This window comes from Lepisosteus platostomus, chromosome 14, assembly GCF_059453375.1.
Source record: "Lepisosteus platostomus isolate fLepPlt1 chromosome 14, fLepPlt1.hap1, whole genome shotgun sequence".
NCBI classification, from domain to species: domain Eukaryota; kingdom Metazoa; phylum Chordata; class Actinopteri; order Semionotiformes; family Lepisosteidae; genus Lepisosteus; species Lepisosteus platostomus.
The window spans coordinates 29,532,184-29,546,651 of record NC_142624.1 but is presented as its reverse complement, the minus strand read 5'-3'; the positions used below and the strand labels follow the sequence as shown (position 1 = coordinate 29,546,651).

The 14,468-nt window shown below is 36.5% G+C and overlaps 1 protein-coding gene across 1 annotated transcript in view; it reads left to right on the top strand.

The window, feature by feature from the left end:
• The first annotated feature begins 723 nt into the window (after positions 1-723).
• The window catches only part of gpd2 (glycerol-3-phosphate dehydrogenase 2 (mitochondrial)), a 45,763-nt gene continuing 32,018 nt past the window's right edge, over positions 724-14,468 (top strand). The window contains exons 1-2 of the mRNA XM_088605555.1: positions 724-851; positions 12,327-12,436. Of these exons, the coding sequence (XP_088461681.1) occupies positions 12,335-12,436 (102 nt within the window). The 5' untranslated portion in view covers positions 724-851; positions 12,327-12,334. The remainder of the gene's footprint in view (positions 852-12,326; positions 12,437-14,468) is intronic.

The following is a 14,468-nucleotide window of genomic DNA, read 5'->3' as shown; positions in this document are numbered from 1 at the left end:
TACAAGTCACAAACTCTTCCTCTACTCTGCAAATGCTGGTGCTGCTGCAAGGACCACTGAGAGAATAGTAATTATATTGAATTATTATGAAGGAGCAAGTAAAGGTTTATCCCATGCTGAAAAGAGAAGAAAAGAAACACAACGTTTCGGCTTTGGAGCCTCCTTAGAGTGTGAAAAGGGCTCCATAGCTGAAATGTTGTGCATCTTTTCTTCTCTTTTCAGCATGGAATAAACATTTTATTTGATCCTTTGCAGCCTACACATGGTGTGGTAGGTACCTACCTGAACATATTTAATTTGTGCAGCTTATCAATAATTAAGTACTGTGAATTTGACTTACAAATCGCTTTAAAATGAGTAATTATCACGAGCGCCAGTTACCCCGTAGTTAAATTAATGTTCGCCTCAACTCACATCACACCTCTTAACTACTGCACATGAGAAGAAAGCTCTGGAAAACGTTTGTCAATACCAAAATGCATCAGTGAACTCAACAATAAAATAGTCTCAAGTCCTATATTACATATTTAGATTAAAAGATTCTGTAATTTTGTTGAGAAACCCCCAGCGAAAATGTATGCCTTTAGTTACCCCACTACAAATAAAATACAGTAGGTGCGTTACAACCTAACCCTGTTAATCTAATGCACCGCCCCTCTTAGAATATAATTGGACAAGGAATCTGTTCCTGGCGCTCGACTGGATTGTTACACGCGTCAATCATACCTCTTTACTTCCTGGTATACTGTTACCTAGGCACAGTTATTTATGACAAGTTCATGAAGGGATATTACTCTTGTGCTGTTTGAGTGTGTGACACAGACACTACCAAAAGATCACCAGGAAAATCAGTAAGTTAAACAGAAAATGCTTTTAACAGAAAGAAATAGATCATATTTTTTTAAACCACGGTATGGGCATAATTGATCAAATCTGATAATAATTTTATAAGAATCCATCATAAATTTAAATGCTACCTTTGATTTGTTCAAAGAGATTCGTTGTCTCTGATATTATGTGAAATTCAGGTTAGTGGGGGAATCTACGTGTTTACTGCTGTGTCATTTGTTTAATTTTTCGGTCTTTGCGTAGCATTTTTACTGGTTTCTGTGCTTAATCCAGAGTAGTGTGGGTTTCAGATCGCACAGTAAAGGAAATTATTATTGTTGTTGTTGTTGCTGTTGATGTTTTCAGAAAATTATACTTTAATAAAATGAAGAACTGTATTCACGGACAGTCAGAGTACTGTGTAACTACTGTAGTATCTTTGGTCTGGTATGCTGTGTATAAACCATCAGACCCCTGAATTTAATCGGCGTGTTTAAACTTGTGTCTGGAGGAAACATGGCATGTGCTTCAGACACACCCTTTCACATCCTGAGAACAGACTCCTTAAGTTAGTAATATATAAAACCTTACTGCTGTTGATGTGTGCGAATTGTACTTTTAATCATTGCTGATATATTTCACTTTCAGCCAAAGGGCATTTATAGTTTTGGTCATCAAGGACTAACGAACGTGTCCACTACACTACTTTTACAAGGCTATAGTTTAATTTCATTTGCCAGGATATTTAGGGTTAAAGTCTTTAAGGTTACTGGAGCTTCTCTGAATAGCATTTATTCCTTCTCGGGTCATGACTCAGAACACGGTTGTAGCTAAACAAACTTTTTTCCTTGGTGGAGATGTTATAGTTTATGACTGTGAAACACCCTTGTCGAAAAGGATATTTTTTTCTGGTTTATGATGGCTGCCTGTTATGGTGTCATTACTGTTTATGAATGCCATATATGGATCTGCAGTTAATTCAACTGAAACCTTTCCTGCTACTCACTTAAATGAGTCAATGCTACATAACCATCAAATTTCTATTATTGGTAAATAACTATAGTTAAATAAAGACTATTAATTAATTTTAAGTGAATTATTGGATAATAATGTTCATGTTTCAAATAAAGATTGCCAATACACTTGTGTGTTAGTCTGTTTACAGAATGATGACAAGAAGAATAGATATAGTTATAGATTTCTGAGGAATCTTTATAGCTTTGGGTTTTATTCACTGTGATAGTGTGTTTTATAGTGCTTTACAAAGGTACTGTATTCAAGCTCTTGCATACTTTTCTCATGTTGTCACTTTAAGGCTTGCAGTTATGACACTTTGAAGTAGCAACTAATAGGTCTATTTGTTATATACACAACACATTCAAAGCACAAAACAAAAATATTGAGTAAATAGGTAATATTAAATAAAAATGGAAAAATCAAGACTGCCTAAGTACAGTATTTAATCCCTATCCTTTGCCAAAGGTGTACCAAAGTACCTTAATAAGACACACAATTAGTTGAGTGGCCTCTGTCTGTGTGCATTAATAGGGTTTACATGATTTCAGGATAAACACACCTGTTTCTGTAATATCCCACTATCAAAAGCCTGCAGAAGCAAAGATTCGACCCAGAAGGCCAAAGAGCTTTCAAAACAACTCGGAGATACAGCTTTATAAAGGCATTTCAAAAGCCCTGGACATCTCTTTAAGTAGGGAGCAGTCAATCATTAAGAAGTAGAAGGCTCTCGCACTGCCTAGATCCCGTTGTTCCTTCCAAACCAAGCAGGTGGTCAGGGGTGGGAGGATAACAGTGACTGTGAAGGAGCTCCAGAGTTCACTGGCTGAAATGGGAGAAGTATGAGCTAAGAATATCCCAGTCACAAAGGATTTAAGTGATACTGCAAACATGTGGTGAAAGGTTTTTTGGTCAGACAAAATTAGAGCTCTTTGGTCTTAAGTGCAAAAATGGAAACCCATCATACTGCAGTACACCACTCTGGTCAACGCCATCCCTGCTGTCAAGCGTGGTGGTGGCAGCAATATGTTTGAGTTCTTCCTTCAGCGGAACAGTATTCTAGGGCCAAAGGTACAATGTAGACTGCGAATAAAAAGTAAATGTCCCTGAGTGGCCCAGTTGAGGACCTAATTTGAATCCAATTGAGAAACTATTGAAACTGCTGTCCAGGAGCAATCCCCTAGTAACTCCAGAGAGCTTGAGCAAGTCTGCCAAGAGAATGGGCAAGAATTGCACCAGGCTGTCACGCAAAGCCGGTAGACACTTGCTCAAAAAAGACTTGACCCTCTGTTTGCTGCCAAAGTTGTCATTTTAGTGCAAATATTGAAAATAATAATCATTTAAAAACTGAAATAATTTCAGGTGCAAAGTGTACTCTTACAGCTCAATCTGTAGGGTGTTTTGAAAATGTAATTTTATAAAGTGTCTTTTTCCTCAGGCACTGATGAAACATGCTGTTTTGTATTTCTGTGAACGTTCTTCATTACACTAAGGGTTAAATAGATTAAAAAATACTTGACATTATGTGTTGGTTCCCATTTTCAATTATGTAAATATGTAATGTTTCACAGTTATATTAAACATAGTAGAGAAGTAATTAGAAACGTCCTTTTCAAATTTTCAATACAGAGCAATTGAGCGGTAGTTGTGGCATGGTGGTGCAGGGATTAGCACTGCTGCCTTGCAGCTCTGGGGCCCTGGAGTGCTGTCTGCATGGAGTTTGGATGTTCTCCCTGTGTTTGCATTGGTTTTCTCTGTGTGCTCCGGTTTCCTGCCACAAACCAAAGACGTACTAGTAGGTTAATTGGCTTCTAGGAAAACTGTGCCTGGTGGGAGTGTGTGTATCTGTATGTGGTCTGTGATGGACTGGTGTTCTGTCCAGTGTATACCCTGCCTTGGGCCAGTTGTTTGTTGGATAAGGCTCTTACTCCCCTGTGAAATAGATGTATAGATGCAAAAATGATAGTTTAACACAGACACTAGGCTGTTTCTTATGTTTATTAGATTATTTTTTATTAAAAAAATTACACTGAAGATACGTTGTCATACAAGATGAATAATCTACAGATTCAAAGACAAGCCACTTTCTGAAGACTAGTTGTTTTTGTTTGTCAAATGTGTTTGTATGATTCTATTTTCTTATTTTAAAAAATAATTTGATGATTACTGGTCACTACTAACTAATGTTAAAATCCCTTCCAAGAAACAAATCTTCTTCTTCTTCTTTTTCACAGCCTTAGTCCCAGACTGTCCTGGGGTCAGCTGCTTTGGTTGCTCTTCTCCACTTGTCTCTGTCGAGCACATCTTCCTCACTCACTTCACATACCTCCATATCTTTTCTCACACAATCTATCCATCTCTTTCTAGGCCTGCCTCTTCCTCTGTTACCTTCCACCTTAAATTCCATTACCCTCTTTGTTACTTCCTCAACGTCCCTCCTCATGATATGTCCATACCACCGTCACCTCGCCTCTCGCATCTTCTCAACCACATCCACCACCCTACATCGTCTACGGATTTCTTCATTTCTGATCTTATCCTTCATTGAAATCTGCAGAATCCATCTCAACATCCTCATTTCAGTTCTTCTCATCAAGTTCTCTTCCCTCTTTCCAACTGCCAAGCATTCATCTCCATATAGTAGTACAGGTCTAATCACAGTCTTGTACATTTTGTACTTTAACTTTCTAGGAATTTTCCTGTCACAGATTATTCCAGTTATTTCTCTCCACTTGTTCCATCCAGCTTTCACTCTTTGTTTTACTGCCTACAGTGTTTCTCCTCCCTTTACCAGTTTTGATCCAAGGTATTTAAAACCATCAACTTGTTTCAGTTTTCCTCCATTTGTCTCCTCAACATTGGTCATAGTATCTCCTCTTCTCTCCATTACCATTATTTCAGATAGTAATCTTCCAAGAAACAAATGTGTACTGTATATTGTGTAATTTGCTCGGATGAGCATTGTGCTAGTAGAGTAAATATAAGGGATTAGCTTGACCAATCTGCCTGTACTGTATATCATAGTGAGGCATGCCCAGTTCACTCATTAAAGATTCAGTAAATATGGCTAGACATTTTCTAAGTATTTGTTTTGTGTATATACAAAGATTTATAAAACAGTCCCTGTGTAAAATGAGATTGTTACAACTTCTAAAAAGATTTTTGTAGTTATTGCTCCCTCTGGCCTCAGATGCCTCATGCTAACGGACCTATATTTTGATCTTAGCATGTTCAACTCTAATTTGGGCTGTTTGGAGAGCTGGGGAGTAATATCACTGTCTCATTTTTCATTATGTGTCCTCCTACATTTTCACAGCGGATATATAACTCGTACAGCACCATCTTATTTTATTGGCTTTAGTATTTATACCAAAGGTACAGTCGTTTTTACTGGCCTAGGGGAGAGAAAACTGTACTTTTGTCAATATTTCATACACATTTTGACACTGTAGATAATGGTGTTGTACCAAGAAATGTTTAAATACAAAGCATCTTGCTTTTAGGATGACCTAATAATGCCTCAGGCATATATACCAATTACAGTGTTGTGTTAAATAAGATGCTTTAAAATAGTTTCACAAGTACAGTCCGAGGTTTATTGTTGGATATAAAAAATATAATGCTTAAGCACTTGAGCTCAGGTCCAACTGTATATTTCAACTCGGAGAGTCAAAGGTGTTTTAAGGCAATTCTGCTAGATTCATATTCCATCAACAGTGTTAAATAATCTCCATACTGTACTGGTGCCCATGCATTTGTAGGAATAAAAAATGTATTTGTATTACAGTGGTGAGGAGCAATGTTTTTGTTTGCTTAGGGCCCACACTAGTGGTCCTTGGTAATACTGAGATCAGTAAAACCATTTGAGTTATAATCAAAAAGGCACAGTGGAACAGTGGTCAGGCCTCTGCACTCTAGCTTGGAGGGTCAATGGTTCAAATCTGTTTTCCAAGACGATTCTAGTTTAGCAGAGCACTTTATGCAGGCTGTTCCAAGTAAATGCCTTGTTGTATAAACAGTTGTCATTGTCAGTAAGAATTTTTTTTGTCTGGCTTACCCAGTAAAATAAAGGAATAACTAAAAATCTGCAAAGGGGCTCCCTACACTTGCTGAAGAGTTGTGTTTAGGTATTATGTATCTTGGCCCTGAGGAAAACAACTGTCTGCACACTGACAATTTTGGATCTCATTATTTAATAACTGTAGTAGCTTATTGTTGCCACTCATTTAATAGTATGTTTTGATTGTTTGTGAACACATTTAACTGCCTTTGTTTTGCCAGGAACCCTTTGTAGGAGAATGCTTGCTCTCTGTGGTATCTATTTTGGGTAAATTATTAAATGGAGTTTACAATGAGGTCCTGACTTTCTGTGGTCATTAAAAATCCTAGGGTGTTTCTCGAAAAGAATAGGGGTGTTACCCTGGTGTCCTGGCCAAATTTCCCATTGGCCTTTACCAATCATGGCCTCCTAATAATCCCTATCTATGAATTGGCTTAATTACTCTGTTCTCCTCCCCACTGATAGCTGGTGTGTGGTGAGTGTACTGGCGCACTGTGGCTGCTGTTGTATCATGCAGGTGGATTCTGGAGGAGGGCAGTCCCCATTACCTCTAAAGAGCTTTGAGTGGAGTGTCCAGAATAGTGCTATATAATTGTAAGGATGATGATTATTATTCACTGCCTCTTCGCTGCCCTTACAGCAGCTCTCACTCAGAGAGACGAACGACCATACCCATGTGGCCAGATTGTCATCTCACTATGAAGCAGTGTGAAAGCGAAGTAAAGATCTAAATGGATCCATTTACTCCAATAGGATTGTCTATAGCTCCTGAAATTAAATAAATAACTTTGCACACCTTTTTTGGGGGGGGGGGGTGGGGGGTGGAGGTGGTTTATGTTAATGCTGCAAAATCTTAACAGCTTTGCCATAAATTGAATCTGGAATGGAAATGTGTCATTTGATAATGAGATTAAATATTCTTTGCTGTGGCATCATTTACATCGAACGTAACTTTAGGGAACATTTAGAAGTAAAAATGTAGGGCCCCCTAAAAATATTTCTTATCGTAGATCTCATTGCTGTTAGCAAGGGTATGGTTATGGGATGGGAACTGTTGTCATAGAAACTATAAAAGAATACATTCCATGGATACAGTAGATGGAAAAAACACTGCATTTAAGTCCCAGAGCATATCGCAATAGTTTATTTTATGTAAAAGTTTATAAGAGCACTGAACATTGTGCTTTTTATTTACATTTGTTTTTTCTTGAAGTCATTTAATATGTTGTTACTGATGTACTGTATAGTAGATAGTTATTAACAGGAGATTCACTAAGTGACCCACCCTGCTTAAATGATAATGCAATAATTCTGTGTATGCCAGAGATTGTTTCTCTATAGAACTACACAATGTTCTGTAATTTATACAAAATACACTGTTAAATTACAGATAAAAATAATTGAGACTCATTTGGAAAACATTGATTTGTATCAGATAGTTTCCACTGCATATTGAAGAGCAGCAGCAACATAAATTTTCTTTATTGGACCATTTAGCTCACATATTGTAACAGCCAGCAGTGCAATGCTGGACAATTGATTGAGTGGAAAAAAATATGATTTCTTTATCTATTTATCTGAAGACACAGCCATGCCACTCAAAGACAAAGAAGTGAAAAGGAACCCTAAGGAACTATATAATAATAGCTTTTATTTAGAAAATACCTTTCCAAACCCAACTATTCTGTGCATAGTGATAAAGAAAAACACAAAAAACATTCAACAAAAAGTAAAATAAAAAAAAAAACATGAACATAAAGGATAAACTGTAGGACCATCAGACATAGGTCTTAGTAAAATGATGATTTTTAAGTGAAGAGCTGGAGAAAGGGCATTTCATAACAATGGAGCAGCGACAGGCAAAGCACAGTCACCAGTAGTCCAAGTTTTAGTCCTGGGTACAGTGAGCAACGAACCAGCATCAGCTGAACAGAGTCTATGGGAGGGAGTGTAAAAAGATTTATGATGGAGCCAGATTATTTAAAACTTTAAAAGTCAGTAACAAGAACTTGTATTGAATACAGGACTTTATTGGAAACCAATGCAGAAATTTAAATGTAGGAGTGATATGTTCCCAGGGTCTGGTGTGAGTTAGAATACTGTATATATAGTGACCTCCAAAGATTCACTGTTTCCCTGGGGTATAAAAGGAAGTACAGTAATACAGGGAAAACATTGAGTGGTAGCATATATCATCATGGTTAAGGTCATATGCTCATGTCAGTGTAGCTCCTATCTTTGGCAAACTTGCCAGATATCATTTGAATGACAGTGGTCAGAAGAAATGAAAATTGAGTTTTTTTGGACATGCTAATCAGATTTATGATTGGCATGAAAAAAGGTGAAACTTGTGATGAGAAAACGGAGAGATGGCAAAGGATCTGCACCTGTGGCTGGGAGATTGCCGGTTCAAATTCCACGGCCGGCAGAGGAATTGTATTCCTTGAGGCCCCTGAGCAAGGCCCTTAACCCCAACTGCTCCAGGGGTGCCTTATAAATAGCTGACCCTGTGCTCTGTACCCAAGCTTTTCTCTCACCATCTGTGTGTCTCATGGAGCGCAAGCTGGGGTATGCAAAAAGACAAATTCCTAATGCAAGAGATGGTATATGGCTAATAAAGTGATCTTAAAACAATCATACTTACTCTCTGAAATTTTATGGGATATCTATTATATTTTGGGGGTTTGCAGCTAGGGGTCCTGAAGCCCTTGTCAGATTATTGAAAATTCTGAACTCCAACATGTACAAGGCCTTTTTGGCCAGAACTTAATTCTTAAGTTCAAGCTTGGCCGAAAATAGACAATCCAGTATAACAATGATCCAAAGCAAATATCCAAATTAACAAAGGAATGGTTAAAGGAATAAATGTTCTTGACTCACCATCTTTGTCTCCACACATCTGTCCAATTTAATAGAATACAATTTGTGATTCTAACTTAAAATGGCAGTTCATTGACAGAAACCAAAGTGTCTAAAGGACATAGAACAGTTGTGCATGGATGAATGTTTATGAGTTTTTTCACTGACATTGGCAGAACCTCATAGCACACAACAGGAGGCATCTAGTCAGTGCAAAACCTGCCAGAGGATGATTTATAAAATACTTACTACAGCAGTGTGAATAAATATGACTCTGGTGTTTTCTAGATTTGTGAATTAATTATCTGTAACAGATATGACTTTCATTATATAATGCTATTAATATTACCATATAACATTTGTATATTTATCAAACAAGCAAAGAACTTTATCCAAACTGTAAATATTTCTGTGATTTGTTGTTTATTGTTCCTATTTTATCAGGGGTATGAACAGAATTGGGGGACTCTATATGTATACGACATATAGTATAGTGTCAGCTTATAGTAGGCTTACTTCATGTACACTATAGGCCTACAATTTGTTTCTTAATTTTAAAGGGAAGGGAACTGTATTATTATTTATTTGTATTAATATTGACTGGATCTTGCATTAGTAGACAAAAGTAGTAAATCAGGTTTTATTTTCCTAAAACTATGTGAGTGCATTTATTTTTTAACAAGCAACCCATACAATATATGAACATACATTGACTTTATTTACGTTCTGTCTGATACGTATAACTTGGAAGCTAGATTAATTCAAATAGCTTAATAAAATGCCTGATTTATATTTCCAAACATAAATCATGGGTCTTTAAGTGATTGTTGAGAAGACCCAAGTCCATAATCTTATATTTAAGTAAAAGGATACAGTATGTTCTTCTAGAATTGCAAAATTCCCGGTATCCTAGTGCTGTGCTTGTACTATTTCCTAAAAAAACATAAGCTGATTGATGTTGTGAATGAACTATCACAATATGAAAAGGGCTATAGTGATAGCTATTGCACAGCTAATTACATTTGCTATATTGAACACCTTGTTTCAAAAGCAGAAACCTTTTCCTGTGGGCAGATGGAGATACCTGTTCACAACATATACAAAAAGACAGAGAAGTGGAGACATGAGCTGTAACTGCAGGGCCTGAATATCAGCAGTGGTTGAATATGCATGAATCACAGTGTCATGACTTGCACTGTAATTGGCAACAACATTAGTAATGACTCCATTGGCATCTCAAACTATGTGCATATTCATGGCTGGGAAATATTTCCATATTTCTAGAAATTTATTCAGAAGCTGCAGGTGGCCTGAGTACCACATAGATGCAATCAATTGCCCTGTATAGTTTGAAAATCGAGCAACCTAATAAAACGCATGTTTCATTCTCAGAGAGGATGGCTGTCGTTTGGGGGGAAAATCTATTGATTGGTTTTCTCTTGTAAAAGCAGGACAATTCCGAAAATGGTGATTGTCATGCTTGACATAGGGATATAAAAACTGGATTGTAAAATAGAAGAGAAGTATTTGGATGGATTTTTAAAGTGAATGTCACTACAATTATCTGTATATAATCATCTGAATCTGAATTCATGCATTTTAGCCTTCCCATACACAAAAAGGAGTGTGTAATTTTCCATTTCCTTTCACGTCCTTCAGTTAAGATCCATCCTTTAGTGGATTACTAGCATAGTCTCAGACTTTAGACTTTACTGTAAGTATTGACATGCTGCAGAGCACAAAATACATTCCTTCTCCTTTGTTTTGGCCTTTCCTCATAAATAAAGATGTGGTTCGGAAGTTATGCTTTGAATATTGTTTTTCTAGAGTATGAGTAACATTCACTTCCAATATTAATGAAAATACATATTTGGTAAATAAATCTCAGCAGTGTTTAAAACAAAGTTAGTATGGCTATGTACAGTATCAGTATTCCTTGGTGCAGATGATGTACATCTGTACTTTGGGGTTTCGAGATATTACTTGTGCATATTTTCCAGCAATATTTTCATGCACTCTTTAACAAATAGAAAAAGGACCTTAAGTAAACATTTGCTTCTTGTCTTATTGTGAAATACCTTACTTTAGTCTATTTGCAGAGATTCCTGTTGAGTTATTGTAATAGCTGCCAAAGAATCCCTGAGTGGATGGTGGAATTAACAGTAGCTTTGCATAAGCTGCAAGGCTCTTTTTTTCGTTATGAGCATGATGGAAGGATTTCTTCTGTGAATTTCTGTTCCTGTCTTATTTTTTTGTTGTTGTCATTCTTTTAAAATCCTGGCACCATAAAACAAAGTTTGTTTTACGTCATTTTTCGAGAAAGCGCTTTGTAAAGGTCCTCATGCTCTTGAAGTATGTAGACTACTTTAGCATCTGTGTCTGGGAACAATGCTTGCATAGGCATTTGGAGATTTCTACCATATTAGACTGTGAGTTTCATTAGGAATTTTAAACTTTGCTGTGTGTGAATTTCAAGGGGAATGACCCTGAGGTTGGCTCTCTTTTGTTTCGTACAGAAAGTATGTTTTAATATGTGAGTAGTGTAACTTCAAGCATAACCCTTTGCACTTGCACATATTATGCTCTGGAACATATATGACATAACAGTGTGCTTCAAACATGACTGTAGATCTGTTTGGTGAGCATTTGGCATTTTGTGCTGCTTTTAATTCTTATGGGAGGACTCAGGGTGGATTGTACAAAGATACTGTATACACAGGTTTAGTTCAGTGGTTGGCAGACAGCTAAAACATCCATGCCCATGCTGATGTTAACCTGCTGTATGTCGTACCTAGAGCACCAACCAAAAACACGAAGAAGCCTCTGGTTTAGTGCTAAAAAGCGCAGCTGGCAATTGAAAGCCAAGGGGCAACCCTGAGATTTGTATTTTAAGCGCATAAACTCATTGATGGCACTTTTCCAGAGTTTGTCTTTAGATTGCCCATGAAGAAAGAAGCAGCTTTAGCATGACATGCAGCCGCTGTCACTTAACTTGTGCTCAGCACGGATGGTTTGATGTGACATTATTATATGTGACTTTAATTTCTAAACAGGCAGAATGCCAATTACAGTAAGAACAATATAATACAGTAAGAACAGTAATACAATCTAAAATAGTACTTTTAAAGAAAAATCTTGCACATTTAAAATAACGTTCTAATATTTCTAATATAAAATGTTTTAGCGACAATTATTTTTTAACATTCCCTTTATCATGAGTTTAAACATGAGCGTGTTACATTTGTAAGCTCTATCTGCTTTACTTATTGTCTGAAATTTTGTTCTGCTATTTGAATCATCCAAATATAAGATATAATATGACTATATTCATTAAGCAATGCTAAAACTTCTGTGGTTAACGGACACATTAACCTTCTTCTTTATAATATTCCTGAGATAATGAAGGCTGTGTCATTTAGATCACTTGACGGAGGTTAATGAACATTCTTATAAGATTGTGTTCACAGCACGATGGATATTGTTCACAATTATCAAAGTTTTAATGAAAAGGTGTTACTTCATGATATGTATCCTATGAATGAAAAAAAAATACTTTTTTTTGCAGGGGAAGATATGGCATTCCAAAAGGCTGTAAAAAGAACGATTCTTATTGGAGGGGGCACCCTTACTACAATTTATGGCTTGGCAAAGCTGTCAGAGCACAAGAAAAAACAGGTAGGTCTATACTTTCAATGAAAAAAAAAAAAATACTATGTATAATCTAACTACGTACATAATACTGTACGTGTTAGATTAGTAGAATAGTAAAAATAGTTTGCCTCCCAAGTAAATCCAAATATGTACTATATAGAAGACCATTTAGGATTTATTGACTGTGAACCCATAAAGTCTTGACATCTAAAACATGTGTTCTGCTTTGTTAAAATGTTTTAAATGTTTATTGAAGCGGGTGTTTCTTCAAAACTGGATCTGATGCTTTGCCGATTTCTAATCCAGCTACTAATGTAGCTTTATTTTGGGACGCTCATCAGGACAGCACCAGCATAATTCACAGTTGACCAATGTAAAGAATCTGCTTCTGCCCACCAGCAGTATAGGAAGGGTAGGGAAAAGATCGGGGAAGCATATATGTCTGTGCATAATATATAGGTTTACATAAATGGAAACAGGAAAACAACTATAAAAAACAACCAGGTGCCCAGCAATAGCAGGTATCATATTAACAGATCTCTGAAGTCATAAGAAAATTTGATTTTTAGAAATATTAGCAACTTAATTTCTCAATCAGTTAAGGCACTTGTTCAGCAGATGAGCCTTACTATGCAGTCACCATCTGGACTGTCTTTTTTTCTGACTGGGATTTTTATTCCAACTAATTTTTATTTGGCTGCTGCTTTTATCCACAGCAACATACATTTGCTGTATATACTGTAAATGTACTGTAAAATATACACTGTCTGTACTGGCTGAAGTAGCTTGCTGGAGTGTACAACAGCAGTGTCTCACCTGGAATTTGAACCACAAATTGAACCCAAATTTAGAATTTACACAATTAAAAAACACAAAACACGAAAACAAATTAGTATCATTTACTTTTGTGTTGACCTTTATTGCAGTAGGTAAAAAGCACCACTGTGTTTTGAACACAGTTGGACCGCTTTATGTATTTTGGCTCATGGCCTTGTTCATTAGAGCATATTGAACTTTGATTTGAGCTTTGAAAATTAAAAAAAAAATCAGGAATAAACAATTGGTTAAAAATGAATAAAAGGGACAAGTGGCCTTTTCCCTAGGCAAAGCCTCCTGCAATTTGGAAGCAGGGTTGATGGATGGCTGAATGAAGAAGAAATTCTAATGAATATGGGTGAAGAATCCATGTTTCCGTGTTGTGATTCCTGAGAGTTTGCCTTTCAGACATGGCAGTGTTACTTCTAAATACAAGTGTAAATCACCTAACATTCTTGGATGCTTGGATGATTCAAACTGCAGTGCACTGAATTGCAGCTATATGATCTCCCCTTTGTTGTTTTGAGCAAGAAGGAAATTCTGTTTACCCTCTGAACCTGTGATATTTGTGTGAGTGCATGTTTCGTGTTCCCTAAATTGCAGTTCCTATTACTCAAATCAGCTTGTGCCCATTACCCATCTACTCGAAGCCTGAGGAATTTACGCAAGCAGTTTTCCTTTACGTAGTGGTAAAGTCCAAGAGAAATTAAATTACTCTTACAGACCATTGTTCATTGACAACTTTTGTTTTAACTCTCTATCATGAAACATAAGTATCTCTCAGAAGCATAGTGGACAGTTTCTTAAGCAGTGAAGAGAACTTTAATAGATAGCCCTACCTCATGTTATACTTTATGCAAGTTAATGTTCTAGCCTGTGTTTTGGAACACTTTGCTGTACAAATGGTTGGGTATTAAATATCCATTTCCATTTCTATAATGGTTATTTAACTTTCCTTTCTCTTTCTTATTATATCCCCCATTCTGTGCTTGTTTGATTTTGCCTTTGTGGAATTAGGCTTTTGTTTTGCTTTGGCATACTTTAACATTTTTTTAGTTTACTATCTCCTTCACCAGTATTTTGCTGGTTCTGTTTGTTTTTGTAAACACCAATAGGGTTATAAGTCCCTAACTTATATATAGAATGTAGCATATAAGTCATTTAAGAAATATCTCTACCAAAAGCCATTTTTTCCCACAGCTTTTTGTCTGATGTTGCTGAGCTGGTTCATATAGGCAAG